General features: G+C 44.3%; 1 protein-coding gene across 1 annotated transcript in view; it reads left to right on the top strand.

The window, feature by feature from the left end:
• The first annotated feature begins 881 nt into the window (after positions 1-881).
• LOC126263297 (aminopeptidase N-like) overlaps positions 882-19,017 on the top strand; it is a 133,176-nt gene continuing 115,040 nt past the window's right edge. The window contains exons 1-2 of the mRNA XM_049960384.1: positions 882-988; positions 17,142-17,297. Of these exons, the coding sequence (XP_049816341.1) occupies positions 882-988; positions 17,142-17,297 (263 nt within the window). The remainder of the gene's footprint in view (positions 989-17,141; positions 17,298-19,017) is intronic.

The following is a 19,017-nucleotide window of genomic DNA, read 5'->3' as shown; positions in this document are numbered from 1 at the left end:
GATCCTGTCTGATACCATTCTCCGACTTAGCTTTACATTGCACTATTTGCTGGCACTTCGACACCATTAAAAGTTTCAGCAAACAACTGATCACATTATTTCCACGACTTCGTTGTCACGTGACTTTCTAAAACGAACACTCGCTACCCCCTTGTGAGTACCATCGTCCCCTTTGCACAGCTTCACTCACACTGACAGTCCCCACTACGCTCTCAACCGGTGTGGATCGTGTGCTAGGTGTGCACGTTGTGAGCGCATCACGGGATGTGGTTATCTGCATACATGCGCAGCCAGTCGTAACCACTGGTAATTAATGCTGTGGGCTTTAAAATGTGACACGTAGCAAGTTTTGTGACTACAGTGAGTAGCAGTCTCAGGTCCGCATAAAGGAGCTTGCTATATTCCCAAATGGAAAAATGGAACCCACCCCCAAATTGTTTGAAACGATCCGAGCTCTGTGGCAGACTCAAATATCAAACTGCCCACAGTAAAACTTTTAGGCTCTCGTGTAAGGAAAGAAAAGTAAAGAACAGAAAGAAATCCTCAATTTGCGCAATGAGCGATTTTCAAGAATCAATCGAATCTTTATTTTGTGTTTTATTTTTCAATGGTTATCCACTAATTCAGTACTTCCTCTTTCATTTCAGGGTGATAAGGCATTTACCTTCGATGGCGAAGTCGTTATCACAGCAACTCCTGATTTCGCAGCCAATGCGGAAATAAAGGAGCTGAAATTACACCTTCACAAAGACATCACAGTGACAGGCGTCACAGTTAAGTATGGCATAGGCAGCCTCACAGCAACTCCTCAGACAGAAGCCGTGGGTGACAGTGAGATCTACACTATAACGCTGGGCACTGCCATCACATCCCAAGAAGGGATGGACCCCACTGACCAATTAGTGATCGAAATTGACTACACCGGTATTCTCAATGATGATATGCGTGGTTTCTACAGGAGCTGGTACAACGAAAGTGGCGTCGTGACGTAAGTATACACTACACAGTTTCTCCATGTTTTTCTACATCAATGTTCTGTGATAGTGATTAGCAATGAACGCATTCGAGGACAACACGATGGCTAAATCAAAGTATCACAGTTAGGTGCCAAATTTTGAGGAGATGTTCATCACATAAAAAGCATTAAATCGTTAAATTTTCATTCCATGCTGAACTGATACCTACCAACAGCATCTGTATGATGTCTGATCGTCACGGGTACGAAGGTATTTTGTATTCGATGTCTTATGGAAGCCAGCTGATTCCGAATGTCATCTCGAGGAACTCCTCGCCGCACCAAAAACACGCGAAGTGTCAGTTCTTTTAGATTGCTGACTGGAGGCTAGTATGTAAGTATATGACTGCCATCGCATCCTATACATGTTTTACAGATGGGATTTTACGGGCCCACACAAGCCAGTCAGGGATCCGTATACTCCGCAAGTCGTTAGAGCTGTGAACTACTGTGTGTGGTCTGTCATTATCCTTATGGATTATGATGTTTGGTACCCTGCTCATGAAGGATATGAGGACAAGGTGTACCATTCTTGCTAGCATTCAGATTTCCATCAACAATTAACAAATTAGTCTCCAAATCTACACTCATGTTCATAAATTAAGGATAATTGCAGAATGTGGTGCCACACAACGTGGCACTACACAAAACTGGCGCTAATAGCATAGGCACATAGGGAACACACACGATACAGATCTGCAACTCCTCGGTATTGGTGATGAGTTGAGAAAACCGCCCCGAAACACGTGTGCTACAAAACGCCACTGTTTCCTGGGCATATATCCCGACATCAAGATGGGATATAATCACCATGCACTCGTACACAGGCCGAACAACGGGTTGGCATACTCTGGATCAGGTGGTCGAGCAGCTGCTGGGGTATAGCCTCCCATTCTTGTACCGGTGCCTATCGGAGCTCCTGAAGTGTCGTAGGGGTTTGAAGATGTGCAGCGATAAGTCGACCGAGAGCATCCCAGACGTGCTCGAGGGGCTTTAGGTCTGGAGAACAGGCAGGCCACTCCATTCGTCTGATATCTTCTGTTTCGAGGTACTCCTCCACGATGGCAGCTCGGTGGGGCTATGAGTTATCATCCATCAGGAGAAAGGTGGGAGTCACTGCACCCCTGAAAAAGCGGACATACTGGTGTAAAATGACGTCCCGATACACCTGACCTGTTACAGTTCCTCTGTCAAAGACATGCAGGGGTGTACGTGCACCAATCATAATCCCACCCCACACCATCAAACCACGACATTAAGGGGTTGGTATGTGGTTCGTGGTTCACGCCATATGAAACCCGGTGATAATCACTGTTCGGACTATACCTGGACTCGTCCGTGAATATAACAAGGGACCAATGTTCCAATGGCCATGTACTGTGTTCTTGGCACTAGGCTTTACGGGCTCTCCTGTGACCAGGGGTCAGTGTAATGCACCTTTCACGTCTCGGGGCGAATAAACCATGTCTTTTCAGTCGTCTGTAGACTGTGTGTCTGGAGACAACTGTTCCGGTGGCTGCAGTAAGGCTCCAAGCAAGGCTACCTGCAGTGCTCCGTGGCAGTCTGTGGGCACTGATGGTGAGATATCGGTCATCTTGTGTTGTTGTACCCTGTGGACGTCCCGTACCGAAGTGCGTAGACACGTTTCCTGTCTGCTGGAATCGTTGCCATAATCTTGAGATCATACTTTGTGGCAGACGGAGGGCCCGTGCTACGACCTACTGTGTTTGACCAGCCTCCAGTCGCTATAGTATTCTACTCCTAATAACGTCATCAATATGTGTTCTTTGAGCCATTTTCAACACACAGTCACCGTTAGCACGCCAGAAAACTTCTGCTCACGTAATCGCTGCACCGTACTCTGACACGCACCAACACACCTCTGCGTACGTAGACTGCTGCCAGCGCCACCGTGCGACGACCGCAGGTCAATTGCACCGCATGGTCATACCCCGAGGTAATTTAAATCCGCAAATCACCCATCAGAACGCTGTTTCACCATGTATCAGCATTATCCTTAATTTATGAGCATGAGTGTACTTGCACACCTGCATATATATTCCACAATCCTCATGGTCCTCGAGCGAAATGTATGTTGGCGGAAGTAGAATCGTACTGCTGTCAGCCTCAAATGAGGTTTCTCTACATTTGCGCAATAGTGCCTTGCGAAAAAAGAGCATTCTCCCCCCCCCCCCCCCCCCCCCCCCCAGTGATTCACATTTGAGTTTAGAAAGCACTTCGTGATACTTGTGTGCTGATGGAACCTACCGGTAACAAATCTAGCAGCACGCCCCTGAATGTCTTCAATGTTTTCCTTTAATCAGACCTAGCGCGGATCCGAAACATTCGAACAATACCGAAGAATGGATAGCGCTAGCGTTTTATTCGCCGTCTCCTCTATGGATGAGCTACACTTTCCCAAAATTCTCCCAATGAAACGAAGTCGAGTATTCGCCGTCAATAAAAATGTTCAAATGTGTGTGAAATCTTATGGGACTTATCTGCTAAGTTTATCAGTCCCTATGCTTACACACTACTTAACCTAAATTATTCTAAGGACAAACACACACACCCAAGCCCGAGCGAGGACTCGAACCTCCGCCGGGACGAGCCGCACAGTCCCTGACTGTAGCGCCTGAGACCGCTCGGCTAATCCCGCGCGGCTATTCGCCTTCCCTACCACCAAATTGACGTGATTATTCCATTTCATGTCCCTCTGCAACATCACGCCTAGATATTTAATCGAAGTGAGAAGCTGCACCCCACTAATACTGTATTCGAACGCTACAGCCCTGTTTTTCCAACTCATTAAACTTACATTTTTCTACATTTAGAGCAAGGTGCCATTCATCATACCAATTAGAAATTTTGTCCACGTCATCTTGTATGTTCCTACAGTCACTCAACGATGACACCTTTCCGTACACCACAGTATCATCACCAAACAACCGTAATTTGCTGCTCACTCTGTCCGTCGGGTCATTTCTGTAAATAGACAATAAAAGTACTCCTGTCGCACTTCCCTGGCGCACCCCTGACGAAACCATTGTCTAGGATGAACACTTGTCGTCCAAGACTGTGTACTCGGTTCTATTATTTAAACAGTCTTCGAGCCACTCACATATCTGAGAACCAAAATCTTACGCTCGGATCTTCGTCAACAAACTGCTGTGGGGAACCGTGTCAAATGCTTTTCACAAACCTGGGAGTGTAGAATCTGCCTGCTGTCCTCCATATGTTGTTTGTAGGATATCATGTGAGGAAAGAGCAACCTGAGTTCCCTGTTGTCGTATCCAGCAGCTCTCCACATCGCAATTTCAGGAGCTGAAGTGGTATGGGTCTCAAGAATCGTCGGGGCACAAATTTTGTCGGCCGCTGTGGTCAAGTGGTTGTAGGCGCTTCAGTCCGGAACCACGCGGTTGCTACGGTCGCAGGTTCGATTCCTGCCTCTGGCATGGATGTGTATGATGTCCTTGGGTTAGTTACGTTCAAGTAGTTTTAAGTCTAGGGGACTGATGACCTTAGATGTTAAGTCCCATAGTGCTTGGAGCCATTTGAATTTTTCGAGAATCGCTGCTTCCCTTGACGTTTCAGCAGGTTGCCTCTGGACACTTCGGCGTCGATCTGATCGCCACAGAAAGGGACGTACATCATTGTTGAACAGCACACAATGACACTGGATGTCCCCGCTAACTCTGGTTTCTCACCATGCAAGTTTCTGTTGGTTGTGACATGGTGTCAGCTGTAAACGACGCATGGCAATTTGAAACCTCAGCTCAGCATCCAGTAATGTATTCCATATGGTTCGTGGTGACTCATTTCCCGTAACCCTTGACCGGATTTCATCTGTTTTCATCTATCAGAACTAGTCGATAAAATCCTATGGTCTTCTCGTGGTGATGTGATTATGGAAAGACTAGTGACTATTCTTCTTGCCACACTGATTAGTCCATTTTGTCACCACCCATCCTGCAGTCAATGCACTCAGCCAACTGTCTGTGCGATCAGTCGGTGAGAAGCTATACTGTCCATTGTGTCAATGATTCGGTGTCTCTCAAAGATGGAGATCAGCTGCTCCTGCACGTCCTCTGTGTTGACGGGTTCCTCCTGGAAAGTTTCCAGTAACATTGGACATCCGAAAAGTCATCAAGGGCTCACACCATTCTTCATCTGTGGGAATGGCTTTTTACTTCACTGAAAATACTGGAAATGAGCTGACATCAGGATGAAACTGTAGTCAACACTGAAATATAGATTTAGTAGCATTGGTTTAAGTTGTTCATGTAACACTTTCCATTTCGGTCAATGTGTGCAACAGAGGTCTCTATGAGCTCTATTTGGGTGACTTTCAGGTGGCAGATATTTCGTTCCGTTTCTTCTGGTGGAAAAATATTATGACTATTAATTCGTCGTGGAAGAGATAGTCGCCTAAGAATCTTAATTACCAAACCTGAGTCAGTTCCACAAGCTGAGTTCCAAAAGCATTTGTAGAGTGTCATAGACTGACGACATGTGACATTTCTGATGGTGATACGCTGGTTGCACGAGAAAGGTATGCCAGGATGCAATGTTGGAGGTGTCCTAAAACAGTTAGCCACGTCTGTTAGTATCTTTTTAGATGATAAGGTCCGTCTCTTGACTAAGTCAAAAAAAATGTTTGTTTGTTTGTCATACTTGCTTCGCTTCTATCCTCAAAAGATACTAATGATTATGCTAGCGACGAAGTAACAACAGAAAATAAATAAAACGTTGAAGTTATCAGTGTCTCTGCACTAGGTCCCGCTTTACAGTTTGTCTGAGATGTCCCCATACTGCAGGTCAAAACAGTATTGAGTACTTATGTATAAAAAATCCATGCACGTAGCGGATCAGTATATGCACCATTGCTCCTTACACGGGGTATCATGTCCTTTTTGAAATCTTGTGAAACATTCCAGGAGTTATGGCTCGTTTTTTTTTTATTTCACATTAGTCTTGTACCGAAGATGAGCCACGTAATGAGATTTATGGCGTTGTAAGATCCGGGCTTAGTTATGATTATTTCATTGGGGCCAAAGATGTTGCTGAACCATGCCTAATCCAGTGGCCTCGAAATTATTCACCAAGCAGTTCGTTTGTGCTGGAACTCCATTCCTACTGTAGCCAAACAAGGTATATAATTATGTTGTCTTTGAGTTGAGATGTTGACCATGTTTGCATGCCTCAGTAAGAAATAATATTTGTATATCCTTAGAAAACACACACTGAAAGGACAGTTACCGTGATGACATCTTGACCCATATTATAACATGAGGCAGGTTCCTTTCCAACTCTTGCTCATAACGGGAATTTTCCTTGGACTAGAAAACTGAATTCCTCCTGTGTAACTTGCAGTATTTCAAAAATAGCTCTGAGCACTATGGGACTTAACATCTGAGGTCATCAGTCCCCTAGAACTTAGAACTACTTAAACCTAACTAACCTAAGAACATAACACACATCCATGCCCGAGGCAGGACTCGAACCTGCGACGTAGCGGTCGCGCCGTTCCAGACTGTAGCGCCTAGAACCGTTCGGCCACTCCGTCCGGCAGTATTTCAAACATTCATCAGAAAGTAACACTCTGGAAAAACTGTGCATTAGGAAACTGTGCCAATATAGCACGTAAGACTGCAGTCTTGCTCTTCCATGTCGTTGTCAGGTAATTCACTCACAGTCATCAGCCTAAATCCTTCCGTTTTCAAATCTTTTAGTAATCTGATCATGCGTTGCCAACCAAAGTACTTGCAGTTCAGCTGAACGTTTGGGAATGGATTTCATTGGAGACTGCTCAGTTGACTGAGCGATGATGGCACACGTTGTTTCCTTACATCCACTGTGTGGCCTGTTTGTGACACCCCGTGAAGCGAAAGCATTTTTTTTCTTTCAACCAAGCAGGATTGCTTTGTACACTCGTACACACGCCAATAAGCGTCCCTCATCAATGGAGCTGTATCCGTGCACATCAGTCACGACTTTGCAATTGCAACAATCCAGTACCGAAAAAAAGCAATACTAGCATCATTACTTTCTCTCAGCTTCAAAGCAGAGATATCAGTAAAACTGCTGCGCATATCCCCAAGGCCAAGACTAGTAAAGTGACTTCTTCGGTACCATATACGTTCTCTTTTCTACCATCGCAAACAAGATGCAGGGTGTTTCCATGATTGTGATACTTATCTTTATGGATAGTGGAGAATGGTAAATCTATCATTTTGAAATAAATAACCCTTGTCCAGAACTACTGAGTCAAAAATTATGAGCAAAATCAGAAAATTGGAAATTTATTATTGTTCTACTGAAAGTGACACCCTTCTCATTGTTTCAACTCTCACACACTATTCACACATTGCACAATACTCAAAACCACACCTAGTCCCCAGACACAGTGTCCCATCCTTGTTGCCCCCTCTCCTAACACTTACTGGGAATTTACCATCATGCACAACAATATTCACTGTCTACAAAACATGTATTGTTTTGAATATATGGACGAACTGAGCCCTCTTCTAGCATCAATTTACCGTAGGTCGCTAGAACAACGAATTTTGTCCGATGACTTTTAAAATGAGCTGCTCATTTCAATCTATGAGAGGGTCGATAATGGATTTACTGAAGTAGGTGCTTATTTAACTAATACATATATACAGGGTGTCCCATTTATCTTGACCACCATAAATCACTTTGTCCAGATGCAAATTACAAAATGTTTCACACTATTGTTCTTTAGCCGTCAAGGAGACATCAATCTGCATGATTGCCTTCGTTCTAGCTTTGTTTTTTTTACAAAGACATGAACAGCGGTATGACTTTTTTAAATGGCACCCTGTATTTTTTATTCGGTAATTCATTTCCTCTCGTAAAGACGGATAAAAAATGCATCACAGTGTACCATTCCCTGAAACAACGTTATTAATTACATAACACAACATCGATCTTCTGAAACGTTGATTACCCTTATATCGAAAATAGCATACAACTGGACTAAAGATTTCACACACAGCCCATAGACTGACTTGATGCAGCTCTCCATGCTACTCTATGCCGTGCAATCCTCTTCATCTCCGAGTAACTACAACAACCTATATCCCTCTGAGTCTGCTTACTGTATTCATTTCTTGGTCTCCCTCTACAATTCCCCCCCCCTCCCCCCCCCCCACACACACCCCACACCCCATGCCCCATGCTTCCCTCCAGTACTAAATTGGTGATCCCTTGATGCCTCAGAATGTTTCCTACCAACTGATCACTTCTTTTAGTCGGGTTGTACCACAAATTTCTCTTCTCGCCAGTTCTGTTCAGTACCTCCTCATAAATTATGTGGTGTACCCACGTAATCTTCAGCACTCTTCTGTAGCAATACATTTCAAAAGCTCCTATTCTCTTCTTGTCTAAACTGTTTATCGTCCATGTTTCACTTCCATGCATGGCTACACTGCGTACAAATACTTTCAGAAAAGACTTCCTGACACTTAAATCTATAGTCGATGTTAACATAATATTCGCTTCATTTGCAGTCTAATAATTGAAGCTACTATGAGTAGTATGTTTTTAGGTTGGTTAGTACCTCCAAGTATGAGTGGCACAGGAAAGACATTAATGTTTATTTTCCCTTGGGCAGCAGGTTAGGTGTTGAAGTAAAAATGCGCTTAGTCTATAATGCCAGGTATAGTCCACTTCACGGAACAGTTATGACTGTGCAAAAACATCAGGTAGTAAATTCTACATAATTTATGATGTTTTCGTGGACATTACAAAAGGCGAGACAAAGTTCTTAGTAGTGTGTGTGATCACCGTGGGCAGCAATACATACTCCGCAGCATGCCCGCCGTTCTGGCCACAAGGTTGGTAAGGAGTTCTTGTGATACAGCGTTCCATCCCTCCACCAAAGCGGTTGACAACTGCTGGATGGTCACTGTGCCTGTGGACGTGCTTCGGTACGTCTCTCCAACGCTTGATGGAATTTACGTCAGGGGGAACAGGCAAGCCAATAGATTCACCGAATATCCTCTCGTCCCAGAACTCCTCTGTCTGCGCGATGCGATGCGGTCGCTCATTGTCATCCATAAAAATGAAGTCCGGGCCGAATGCACTCCTGAATAGACACACCTGGGGGAGAAGCACGTCTTAACAACATTGACCCGAGAGTGTACCGTGTTCAAAAATCTGGAGGTCCATACACCTGTGCAGCGTTATGCCTCCCCACAAAATGACACCTGTACCACCAAACGTTCGTCTTCGACAATTCTGGACGTACCCACATGTGGCGAGAATTGGGAATATGTAATGCACCCAGAAACATTGTCGAACATGATCGTTTTGGTGGTCCAGGTGTAAACAGTATTTAGCACTCCGTCGTTAGGCTGCAAGTGGAAAATCGGGGCCATCCGACTGCCGTTTCATCCTCAGATGATGATGCCGTTATGAGTGGCGTGTGGTCAGCACACCGCTCTCCCGGTCGTTATGATGGTTTTCTTTGACCGGAGCGGCTACTATTCGGTCGAGTAGCTCCTCAGTTGGCATCACGAGGCTGAGTGCACCCCGAAAAATGGCAACAGCGCATGGCGGCCAGGATGGTCAACCATCCAAGTGCCAGCCACGCCCAATGGCACTTAACTTCGGTGTTCTTATGGGAACTGGTGTATCCACTGCGGCAAGGCCGTTGCCTGTAAACGGTATGGGGAGGCATAACGTTGCATGGTCACACTGACCTCCAGACCTTTGAACACGGCACACACTCTCGCCAACATTATTGCGACACAGTGCTCCTTCCCCATGTGTGTCCACAATGGGTGGGTTCGGCCATGGCTTTATTTTTCCGAGGACAGTGAGTATTTTTAACTGAGGGCTCCACAGTACTGACTGCACTACTTCACTGCCAACAAGCCAGCCCCACTCTGCCCGCAGCTGGTTTCTGCTATCGGTCGCAAAGCACATCAAGGTAGCCAACCTTCGTACCAACCAAAATAACGTTGTGGTTTCCTGGCTTATGGTATGATTATTGCAAATATAAATTCAACATAATACAGGGTGATTCAAAAAGAATACCACAACTTTAGGAATTTAAAACTCTGCAACGACAAAAGGCAGAGCTAAGCACTATTAGTCGGCGAATTAAGGGAGCTATAAAGTTTCATTTAGTTGTACATTTGTTCGCTTGAGGCGCTGTTGACTAGGCGTCAGCGTCAGTTGATGCTAAGATGGCGACCGCTCAACAGAAAGCTTTTTGTGTTATTGAGTACGGCAGAAGTGAATCGACGACAGTTGTTCAGCGTGCATTTCGAACGAAGTATGGTGTTAAACCTCCTGATAGGTGGTGTATTAAACGTTGGTATAAACAGTTTACAGAGAATGGGTGTTTGTGCAAAGGGAAAAGTTCTGGACGGCCGAGAACGAGTGATGAAAATGTAGCACGCATCCAGCAAGCATTTGTTCGCAGCCCAGGAAAATCGACTCGCAGAGCTAGCAGAGAGCTGCAAATTCCACAATCAACTGTATGGAGAGTCCTACGAAAAAGGTTAGTTATGAAACCTTATCGTCTGAAACTGGTTCAAGCACTGTCTGCAGCTGATAAGATTAAAAGAATCGATTTCTGTGATTTTATCCTTGCTCAAATGGAAACAGATGAATCTTTCGTTTCAAAGATTGTGTTTAGTGATGAAGCAACTTTCCACGCTAACGGGAAAGTCAACCGTCACAATGTCTGTATATGGGGCACTGAGAATCCGCGGGAAACAACTCAGTATGAACGTGACTCGCCTAAGGTGAACGTTTTCTGTGCCATTTCAGCCAATAAAGTTTTTGGTCCCTTTTTCTTAGAAGGTGCTACTGTAACTGGACTACAGTATCTGGAGATGTTAGAGAATTGGCTGTTCCCTCAGCTCGAACAAGAAGCACAACTATTCATATTTCAGCAGGATGGAGCGCCACCACATTGGCACTTATCTGTCCGTAACTACCTGAACGTCTACTACCCGAGGCGATGGATCGGCCGCCAGGCAGCCCGTGACAGAGCACTTCATCACTGGCCTCCAAGAAGCCCTGATCTTACCCCCTGCGATTTTTTCTTATGGGGGTATGTTAAGGATATGGTGTTTCGGCCACCTCTCCCAGCCACCATTGATGATTTGAAACGAGAAATAACAGCAGCTATTCAAACTGTTACGCCTGATTTGCTACAGAGAGTGTGGAACGAGTTGGAGTATCGGGTTGATATTGCTCGAGTGTCTGGAGGGGGCCATATTGAACACCTCTGAACTTGTTTTTGAGTGAAAAAAACCTTTTTAAATACTCTTTGTAATGATATATAACAGAAGGTTATATTATGTTTCTTTCATTAAATACACATTTTTAAAGTTGTGGTATTCTTTTTGAATCACCCTGTATATTTACATTGGGACTATAACACTCATTTACTCTTTAAACGAAATGATCATAGCCTATTTCGCATCATAATGCAATTAATAATCCATATATGAAAACAATTAATATAGTGATACAATCTTCCTTAACATCACAATATAGATCTAAATTAGATAGTTCATCAGAAAAACTAATTTTTTTATTATGTGCTTACGTATGAAGTTGTCATAACGTTACAGTACCCACATTCTCTCTTTCGGTATACCGTCTGCTGTTGGAGTAGGAAGGGGATGGAGAGAGGGGGGAGCAGGTAGTTACAGTGGTGGACTATTTATCCTCAGCTACACACTTCACGGTGGCTTGTGAAAACTATACGTAAATGTAGCTTTAGATGTAGCGTCGTGATCGACAACACAGAGACAGAAAATTGTATGTAAAAAATGTCATTAGTAAAAATCGTCTCTTTTTGTTTAACGCTTCCTATCTGATTCATTTTATATTGTATAACTTTATCTTCACTTTGAATAATAACAACAATCAGAAGAGCAGCGACAGACCAGTCACTTTGCCCATACCCTATCTGGGAGGGAAATGAAGTTACTTTTAAGGAAAAATATACTGATGTGACGGAAGTCATGGTGCAGCGATATGCACATTTGCAGATGGCGGTAGTATCGCGTGCACAAGGTATAAAAGGGCAGTGCATTGGCAGAGTTGTCATTTTTACTCAGGTGATACAAGATAAAAGTTTTGCGACGTGAGTATGGCCGCAAGACAAGAATTAACAGACTTTTATCGCGGAATGGTAGTAGCAGCTAGACGCATGGGACAATCAATTTCTGAAATCGTTAGGGAATTCAATATTCCGAGATGCATAGTATCCTTGTCTGCCGAGAATACCAATTTCAAGCATTAAATTCCACCACTGATAACGTAGTGGCGGTAGTTTGCGTGGAGTTGTCAGTGCTAAAAGACAAGAAAAATTGCTTAAAATAACCGAAAAAATTAATATGTGACGTAGGACGGAACTATCAGTTAGGGAAGTGCGGCGAAATCTGGCGTTAATGGTCTGTGGCAGCAGACGACCAACGCGAGTGCCTTCGTTAACAGCATGACATCGCCTGCAGCGTCTTTTCTTGGATCGTGGCCTGATCAGATGATTCCCGACTTCAGCTGATAAGAACTGAAGGTAGGATTCGAGTGTCGCACAGACCACATGAAGCCAGGGATCCAAGTCACCAACAAAGTACTTTACAAGGTGGTGGTGGTTCCATAATGGGGTGGGCTGTGTCTACTTGGAGCAACCCGGGTTCTTTGCTCCAAATGAACTGAAAATTAACTGGAAATGGTTATATCTGGCTACTTCGAGACCATTTGCAGTCATACATAGACTTCATGTTCCAAACAACGATGGAATTTTTATGGGTGACAATGCACCGGGACACAGTTGTTAGTGATTGGTTTGAAGAACATTCTAAACAATTTGAGCGAATGCTTTAGCGACACAGATCGCCCGATATGAATCCCATCGAACATTAATGGACATAATCGAGCTTAGAGCATACTCTGCGCTCGTAGGTAGCACACCGCGCCTCGTACACGTCCACCACCGCGCTCGGGGGTCACAGCACCAAGTTACGACACCTGAAGATGGGCGTATAAGAGCCCAAAACCGGTCGTGTAATAATAAAAGAACTTTACAACTGTAGCAGTATTTTCAACCTCTGGGCTAAAGCTACAGGCTTGGAGCACGTGAAGAAATTGGTAGTACGAATAGTAAAATTTCTGAAGTCTGAGACAAGTTTATGAAAGAAAAATGAGTGCAGGAACGAAAACTAGAACATCCAGAATGGATTCCAGACTTCGCATTTTAAATACACTTAACTGAACACTGCTCACAGTAAGAGACTGCGAATTAACTTCTTCCGATTTGATGGGGATGTGTTTAAAAATAAAACTGCGTTCTAGAAGGGACACGTTCTGACAAAAGACAGTCCATTTCCCTAAGCTCACTATCGTTAAAGAAAACGTGAGGTTTGAGGAATTCATTGTGGCCTTGAAAGAATTAAGAGGATAGTTTTCTAAAGAGTTTTTAGGAAGGAGTCAATCTCAAATCTATTTTGGAACTGTTTTCCAGATCTTCGTCGTTTCAGTTGAATATGTCCCAGTAGGTGTACATATTTAACTGACTTATCTGCAAGGTAATTCCAGTTCTAATGACAAATATTTTTACGTTAAACCGACCAGAACATCTATAATGCTTTTCCTAATTAGAGCTTCCAACTCTCCATGATGAGGTTGCGAAAGTACTACAGTATTTTGATCGACATCTTTGTGTGAATGACCTTGATTCTATTATGAAACTAAGCAAGTCATGATTACGTGGCAACTTGAATGTGAAACCCTGTGAAACTGTCTGCGTCTGTCTGCAAGCCGACAGATTGTACCACACGAAAAGTATTTTTCAGTGCGCTGCAAAATAAATAAAACCAAAACTTTCTTTTGTTTGTGATGTATGCTACTGAGAAATGTGAAATATAAAACCAAGGCGACTGCACTGCAATTTAAATGCGGTGCAACCGCAGTTTTCCCTTCTCCCTCCTGACGCTCAGACAGCGCGGCGTGGCGATGGAAGAAATGTGCACCGAGACTGAACGCTTTAGCACTTATGAGCGGGCATGGCCCAAGAGCCGAAATGTTGGCCACCCGTGTGGTAGACGCATTGGGGAGTCTGCACTGGTACACCGACATATCGGGGAACTTCATTCACGGTGTTGTAATGGTTACTTCCAAACACGATAACTCATTTCCGAAATTCTTCATGTCTCTGTGTCGATCCATCACTGCACTGATTCCGTACAACAAACCTGATATGTCCTGCACTGGTTTAAGCAGTCAGAACACAGTCCAGATGAACACTGTTGAACAAACACGTAAACAATATCTCCTTCCTGGAGTAAGTTAATTACAGGAACTGTTTGCATTAATTCATGGCAATCACTTAATTTACACAAGTACGTAAATTGGCAGAGTGACGCAATAATGGATAAAGTCAATGTCACAGTTCGCTCTTTAGCAGAACAGTAATAATGTGAGATAATGGTGACAGCCAATACCAAAGTCCTTTAGTAGTGGTCACTTTCTGGCAATGCCTGAAGTACTCATTGGCGGTTCCACTGGTAGCGGTAACTAGATGCGGTACGGTGTCCCTTGTTCCTATGTTTCCCTTAGCGGGATTTCTGATTTATGAACCGCTCCTGTGATCGACACCTTGACTAGAGGACTTTAAGGAAAAGACTAGCCTAGAGAGGCTCGGCGCCAGCCTAAATATACGAGCGGCGCCAGTGATAGTCTGTCGTTATGACCCCTGTGGCTTCACAGGGTCAGGCCACACGCATGACGCAGGAGTGAGAAGGGTTGCCGGTAGTGAGGGCGAATGCCTCTACGTAGTGCACAACTGACACAAACCCACGCCACTTTACTCCAATGATTTATGTCAGTGGTAGACGTTCACATTACCACCTGGAACCATTTAGAAACTATCTGCGCTGAACCAAAGCGACCAATTTTCTGTTTTAAGAGGGTTACTACTATTTTGTCCAGTCAGCATATTGGATATTTTAGGCGACAACCAATCTGATGTAAGTCTCTTTGTTTTCAAAGAGTCGTGATATACCGGGTGATCAAAAAGTCAGTATAAATTTGAAAACTTAATAAACCACGGAATAATGTAGATAGAGAGGTAAAAACTGACACACAGGCTTGGAAGGACGTGGGGTTTTATTAGAACCAAAAAAAAAGAACGAAGTTCACAAAATGTCCGACAGATGGCGCTGGACAGCAAAACTTCAGTGACTGCGCATGACAATCGTGTATAAAAGGAGCTGTAATGAGAGAGAGAGAATCAGATGCGCCAGCAGTCGCAGCATGTAGACGTTACCTGAAAAGGCGCTTTTAGTGAAGCTGTATTATCAGAATGGAGAATGTGCTAGTTCAGCGTTACGATCCTATTGCCATAGGAAGGGGATTCGAACGGGTAAAGGCCCGTTAACAAATGCAGCTGTGGCGAGAATGATTTCGAAGTTCGAAGCCATGGGTTGTTTAGACGATAGACCCCGTAGTGGCCGACCGAGCACAAGGCGTAATGCTGCTGAGACAGTTCAGGAAGAAATGGAGACTGTAGCGGGTTCGTCTATGCACGGGGAAGTCAGCGCTCGTGCAGTCGCACGTCGCACCGGCATTCCATACACTACTGTTTGGTTGGCACTTAGGCGTACCCTCCGTTGCTATCCGTACAAAATCCATCGGCATCATGAACTGTTACCTGGCGATTTATTGAAGCTGAGGGCATTTGCGGTGTGGGCGTTTCGAAAGATGGCGGAAGATGACGATTGGTTGAGTAACGTGTTGTGGACCGATGAAGCTCATTTCACGCTCCGAGGGTCTGTCAGCGCCCACAACTGCAGAATTTGGGCTACCGAAAATTCTAGAATTGTCGTGCAAACTCCATTGCACGACGAGAAAGTCACGGTATGGGTTGTATTTACCACATCCACTGTTATCGCGACTTTTTTCTTCGAGGAAATGCGTGATTATGGTTTTGTAACTGCTACCGTGACGGGTGAGAGGTACGCCGATATATTACAGAATCGCATCATCCCCAGCCTGGCTGATAAACGCCTGCTGGAACGTACGATGTTTATGCAGGATGGCGCTCCACCCCATATTGCTAGACGCGTCGTTTGGTGATGATCGTGTGCTCAGCCGCCACTTTCGTCGTGCTTGGCCTCCCAGGTCCCCAGACCTCAGTCCGTGCGATGATTGGCTTTGGGGTTACATGAAGTCGCAAGTGTATCGTGATCGGCCGACATCTCTAGGGATGCTGAAAGACAACATCCGACGCCAATGCCTCACCATAACTCTGGACATGCTTTACAGTGCTGTTCACAACATTATTCCTCGACTACAGCTATTGTTGAGGAATGATGGTGGACATATTGAGAATTTCCTGCGAAGGACATCACCTTTGCTTTGTCTTACTTTGTTATGCTAATTATTGCTATTCTGATCCAATGAAGCGCCATATGTCGGACATTTTTTGAAAATTTGTATTTCTTTGGTTCTAATAAAACCCCATGTCATTCCAAGCATGTGTGTCAATTTGTACCTCTCTATCTACATTATACCGTGATTTATTGAGTTTTCAAATTTACACTGACTTTTTGATCACCCGGTATACGAGCGGCGCTAGTGATACAGCTGGATGAATTTGCGGCCACATGACACGCAGAACGAGGCAGGTTCGTAGGGTCAGAGACCGTTGGTGGCACTCAAGCTGCCACCTGCCAGCCCGCTGAACGTGCGTGGTCTTCTGTCTACAGTCTGTCGTTATGACCCCTGTGGCTTCACAGGATTAGGCCACACGCATAACGCAGGAGTGAGAAGGGTTGCTTGTAGTGAGGGCGAATGCCTCTATGTAGTGCACAACTGACAAACTCCAAAGATTTATGTCAGTGGTAGACGTTGACATGATCACCTGGAACCATTTAGAAACTATCTGCGCTGAACCAAAGCGACCAATTTTCTGTTTTAAGACGGTTACTAATATTTTGTCCAGTCAGAATATTGGATACTTTCGGCAACAACCAACCTGATTTAAGTCTCTTTGTTTTCAACGACCCCTGATATACATAGTTGATGACATGTGGAACCTGGAAACTAGCAGTGACGGTGTTGATGCCTGCAGGTGGCTGGCGACTACGCACATGGAGCCCACGGCAGCTAGGCGCGCCTTCCCCTGCTTCGACGAGCCTGGAATGCGGGCCACCTTCCAGACGACGGTGATCGCTCCTCAGGGCTACACGGCGCGCGCCAACACCGAAGCGACGAGCACAGCCCCCATGTAAGTATATCACTCTCTCATCGGCGCTCTGAGTCGCCTTTCAGGTTGTAATGTGGCCACAACATCCACATCCCAGTGCACTTCACTGTAAAGAATTATCTGTTGATACTTTATTGTTTTCCACTGCCCTACTACATGACAACTACTCAATAGTAATAATATAAATTAGGCCCTTCACTGCATACAGCCCTGCCACGTTTTACCGATTGTTCCGAACTAGTAAGACCCCCATTCAAGACTTTAAGGAATCGAACTCCCATGTATAAAACGTCATATCTCCCGAACTATGTATCGTACAGTGATATAATTTTGCAGGTACACTATAATCGTTCTTCCTCTGTATTTATTTTCTTAAATATTCATTCTAAAAAAAATACTCTTTCAAATTCTGCAGGTGGCAGGGGTAAAATACAGGGAGCGAAAGGCTATTTACAATTTGTACAGAAACCAGATGGCAGTTATAAGAGTCGAGGGGCACGAAAGGGAAGCAGTGGTTGGGAAGGGAGTGAGACAGGGTTGTAGCCTATCCCCGATGTTATTCAATCTGTATACTGAGCAAGCAGTAAAGAAAACAAAAGAAAAATTCGGAATTGGAATTAAAATCCATGGAGAAGAAATAAAAACTTTGAGGTTCGCCGATGACATTGTAATTCTGTCAGAGACAGCAAAGGACCTGGAAGAGCAGCTGAACGGAATGGACCTTGTCTTTAAAGGAGGATATAAGATGATCATCAACAAAAGCAAAACGAGGATAATGGAATGTAGTCGAATTAAATCGGGTGATGCTGCGGGAATTAGATTAGGAAATGAGACGCTTAAAGTAGTAAAGGAGTTTTGCTATTTGGGGAGCAAAATAACTGATGTTGGCCGAAGTAGAGAGGATATACAATGTAGACTGGCAATGACAAGGAAAGCGTTTCTGAAGAAGAGAAATTTGTTAACATCGAGTATAGATCTAAGTTCGGTTCGCACGAGGGAAAAACGACTGTCTGAACGCCTCAGTAAGAGCTCTAATTTCCCTTATCTTTCAATAGTGATAATTGCGCGATTTGAATGTTGGTAGTAATAATATATGCCCTACATCCTCGGCGAAGATCGGATTTCGGAATTTAGTGAGCAGCCCCTTCCGTTTAGCGCGTCGTCTATCTGCAAGTGTGTCCCACTTCAAACTTTCTATGAGATTTGTAACGCTCTCGCGATGGCTAAATGTACTAGTCACGAATCTTGCCGGTCTTCTTTGGACCTTTTCAATCACTTTAATGAGACACAACTGCTAAGGGTCCCATGCAGACGAACAATACTCTAAGACTGGACGAACTAACGTATTGTAAGCTATTTTCTTTGTTGAAGGACTGTATCGCTTCAGGATTCTACTAATAAAGCGCAATCTAGAGTTCGCCTTGCCCGTTACTTGTGTAATCTGATCATTCCATTTGAGATCATTTCGAATAGTCACACCCAGATACTTGATGGATGTTACCGCTTCCGAAGACTGGGCATTTATTTTGTATTCTTACATTAATGGGGATTTTCGCCTTGTTATACGCAGTAGGTTACACTTAGTAATATTGAGAGTTAATTGCTAGTCATTACACCACGCATTTGTTTTCTGCATATCCTCATTGATTTGTTCACAACTTCTGTGTGATACTACTTTCCTGTAGACTACAGCATCATCGGCAAACAGTCCAATTCGCTGTCAATACTATCAACCAGATCG

The sequence above is a fragment of the Schistocerca nitens genome, chromosome 6 (assembly GCF_023898315.1).
Source record: "Schistocerca nitens isolate TAMUIC-IGC-003100 chromosome 6, iqSchNite1.1, whole genome shotgun sequence".
Taxonomy (NCBI): Eukaryota; Metazoa; Arthropoda; class Insecta; order Orthoptera; family Acrididae; genus Schistocerca; species Schistocerca nitens.
This window is presented reverse-complemented; position numbering and strand designations above follow the sequence as displayed.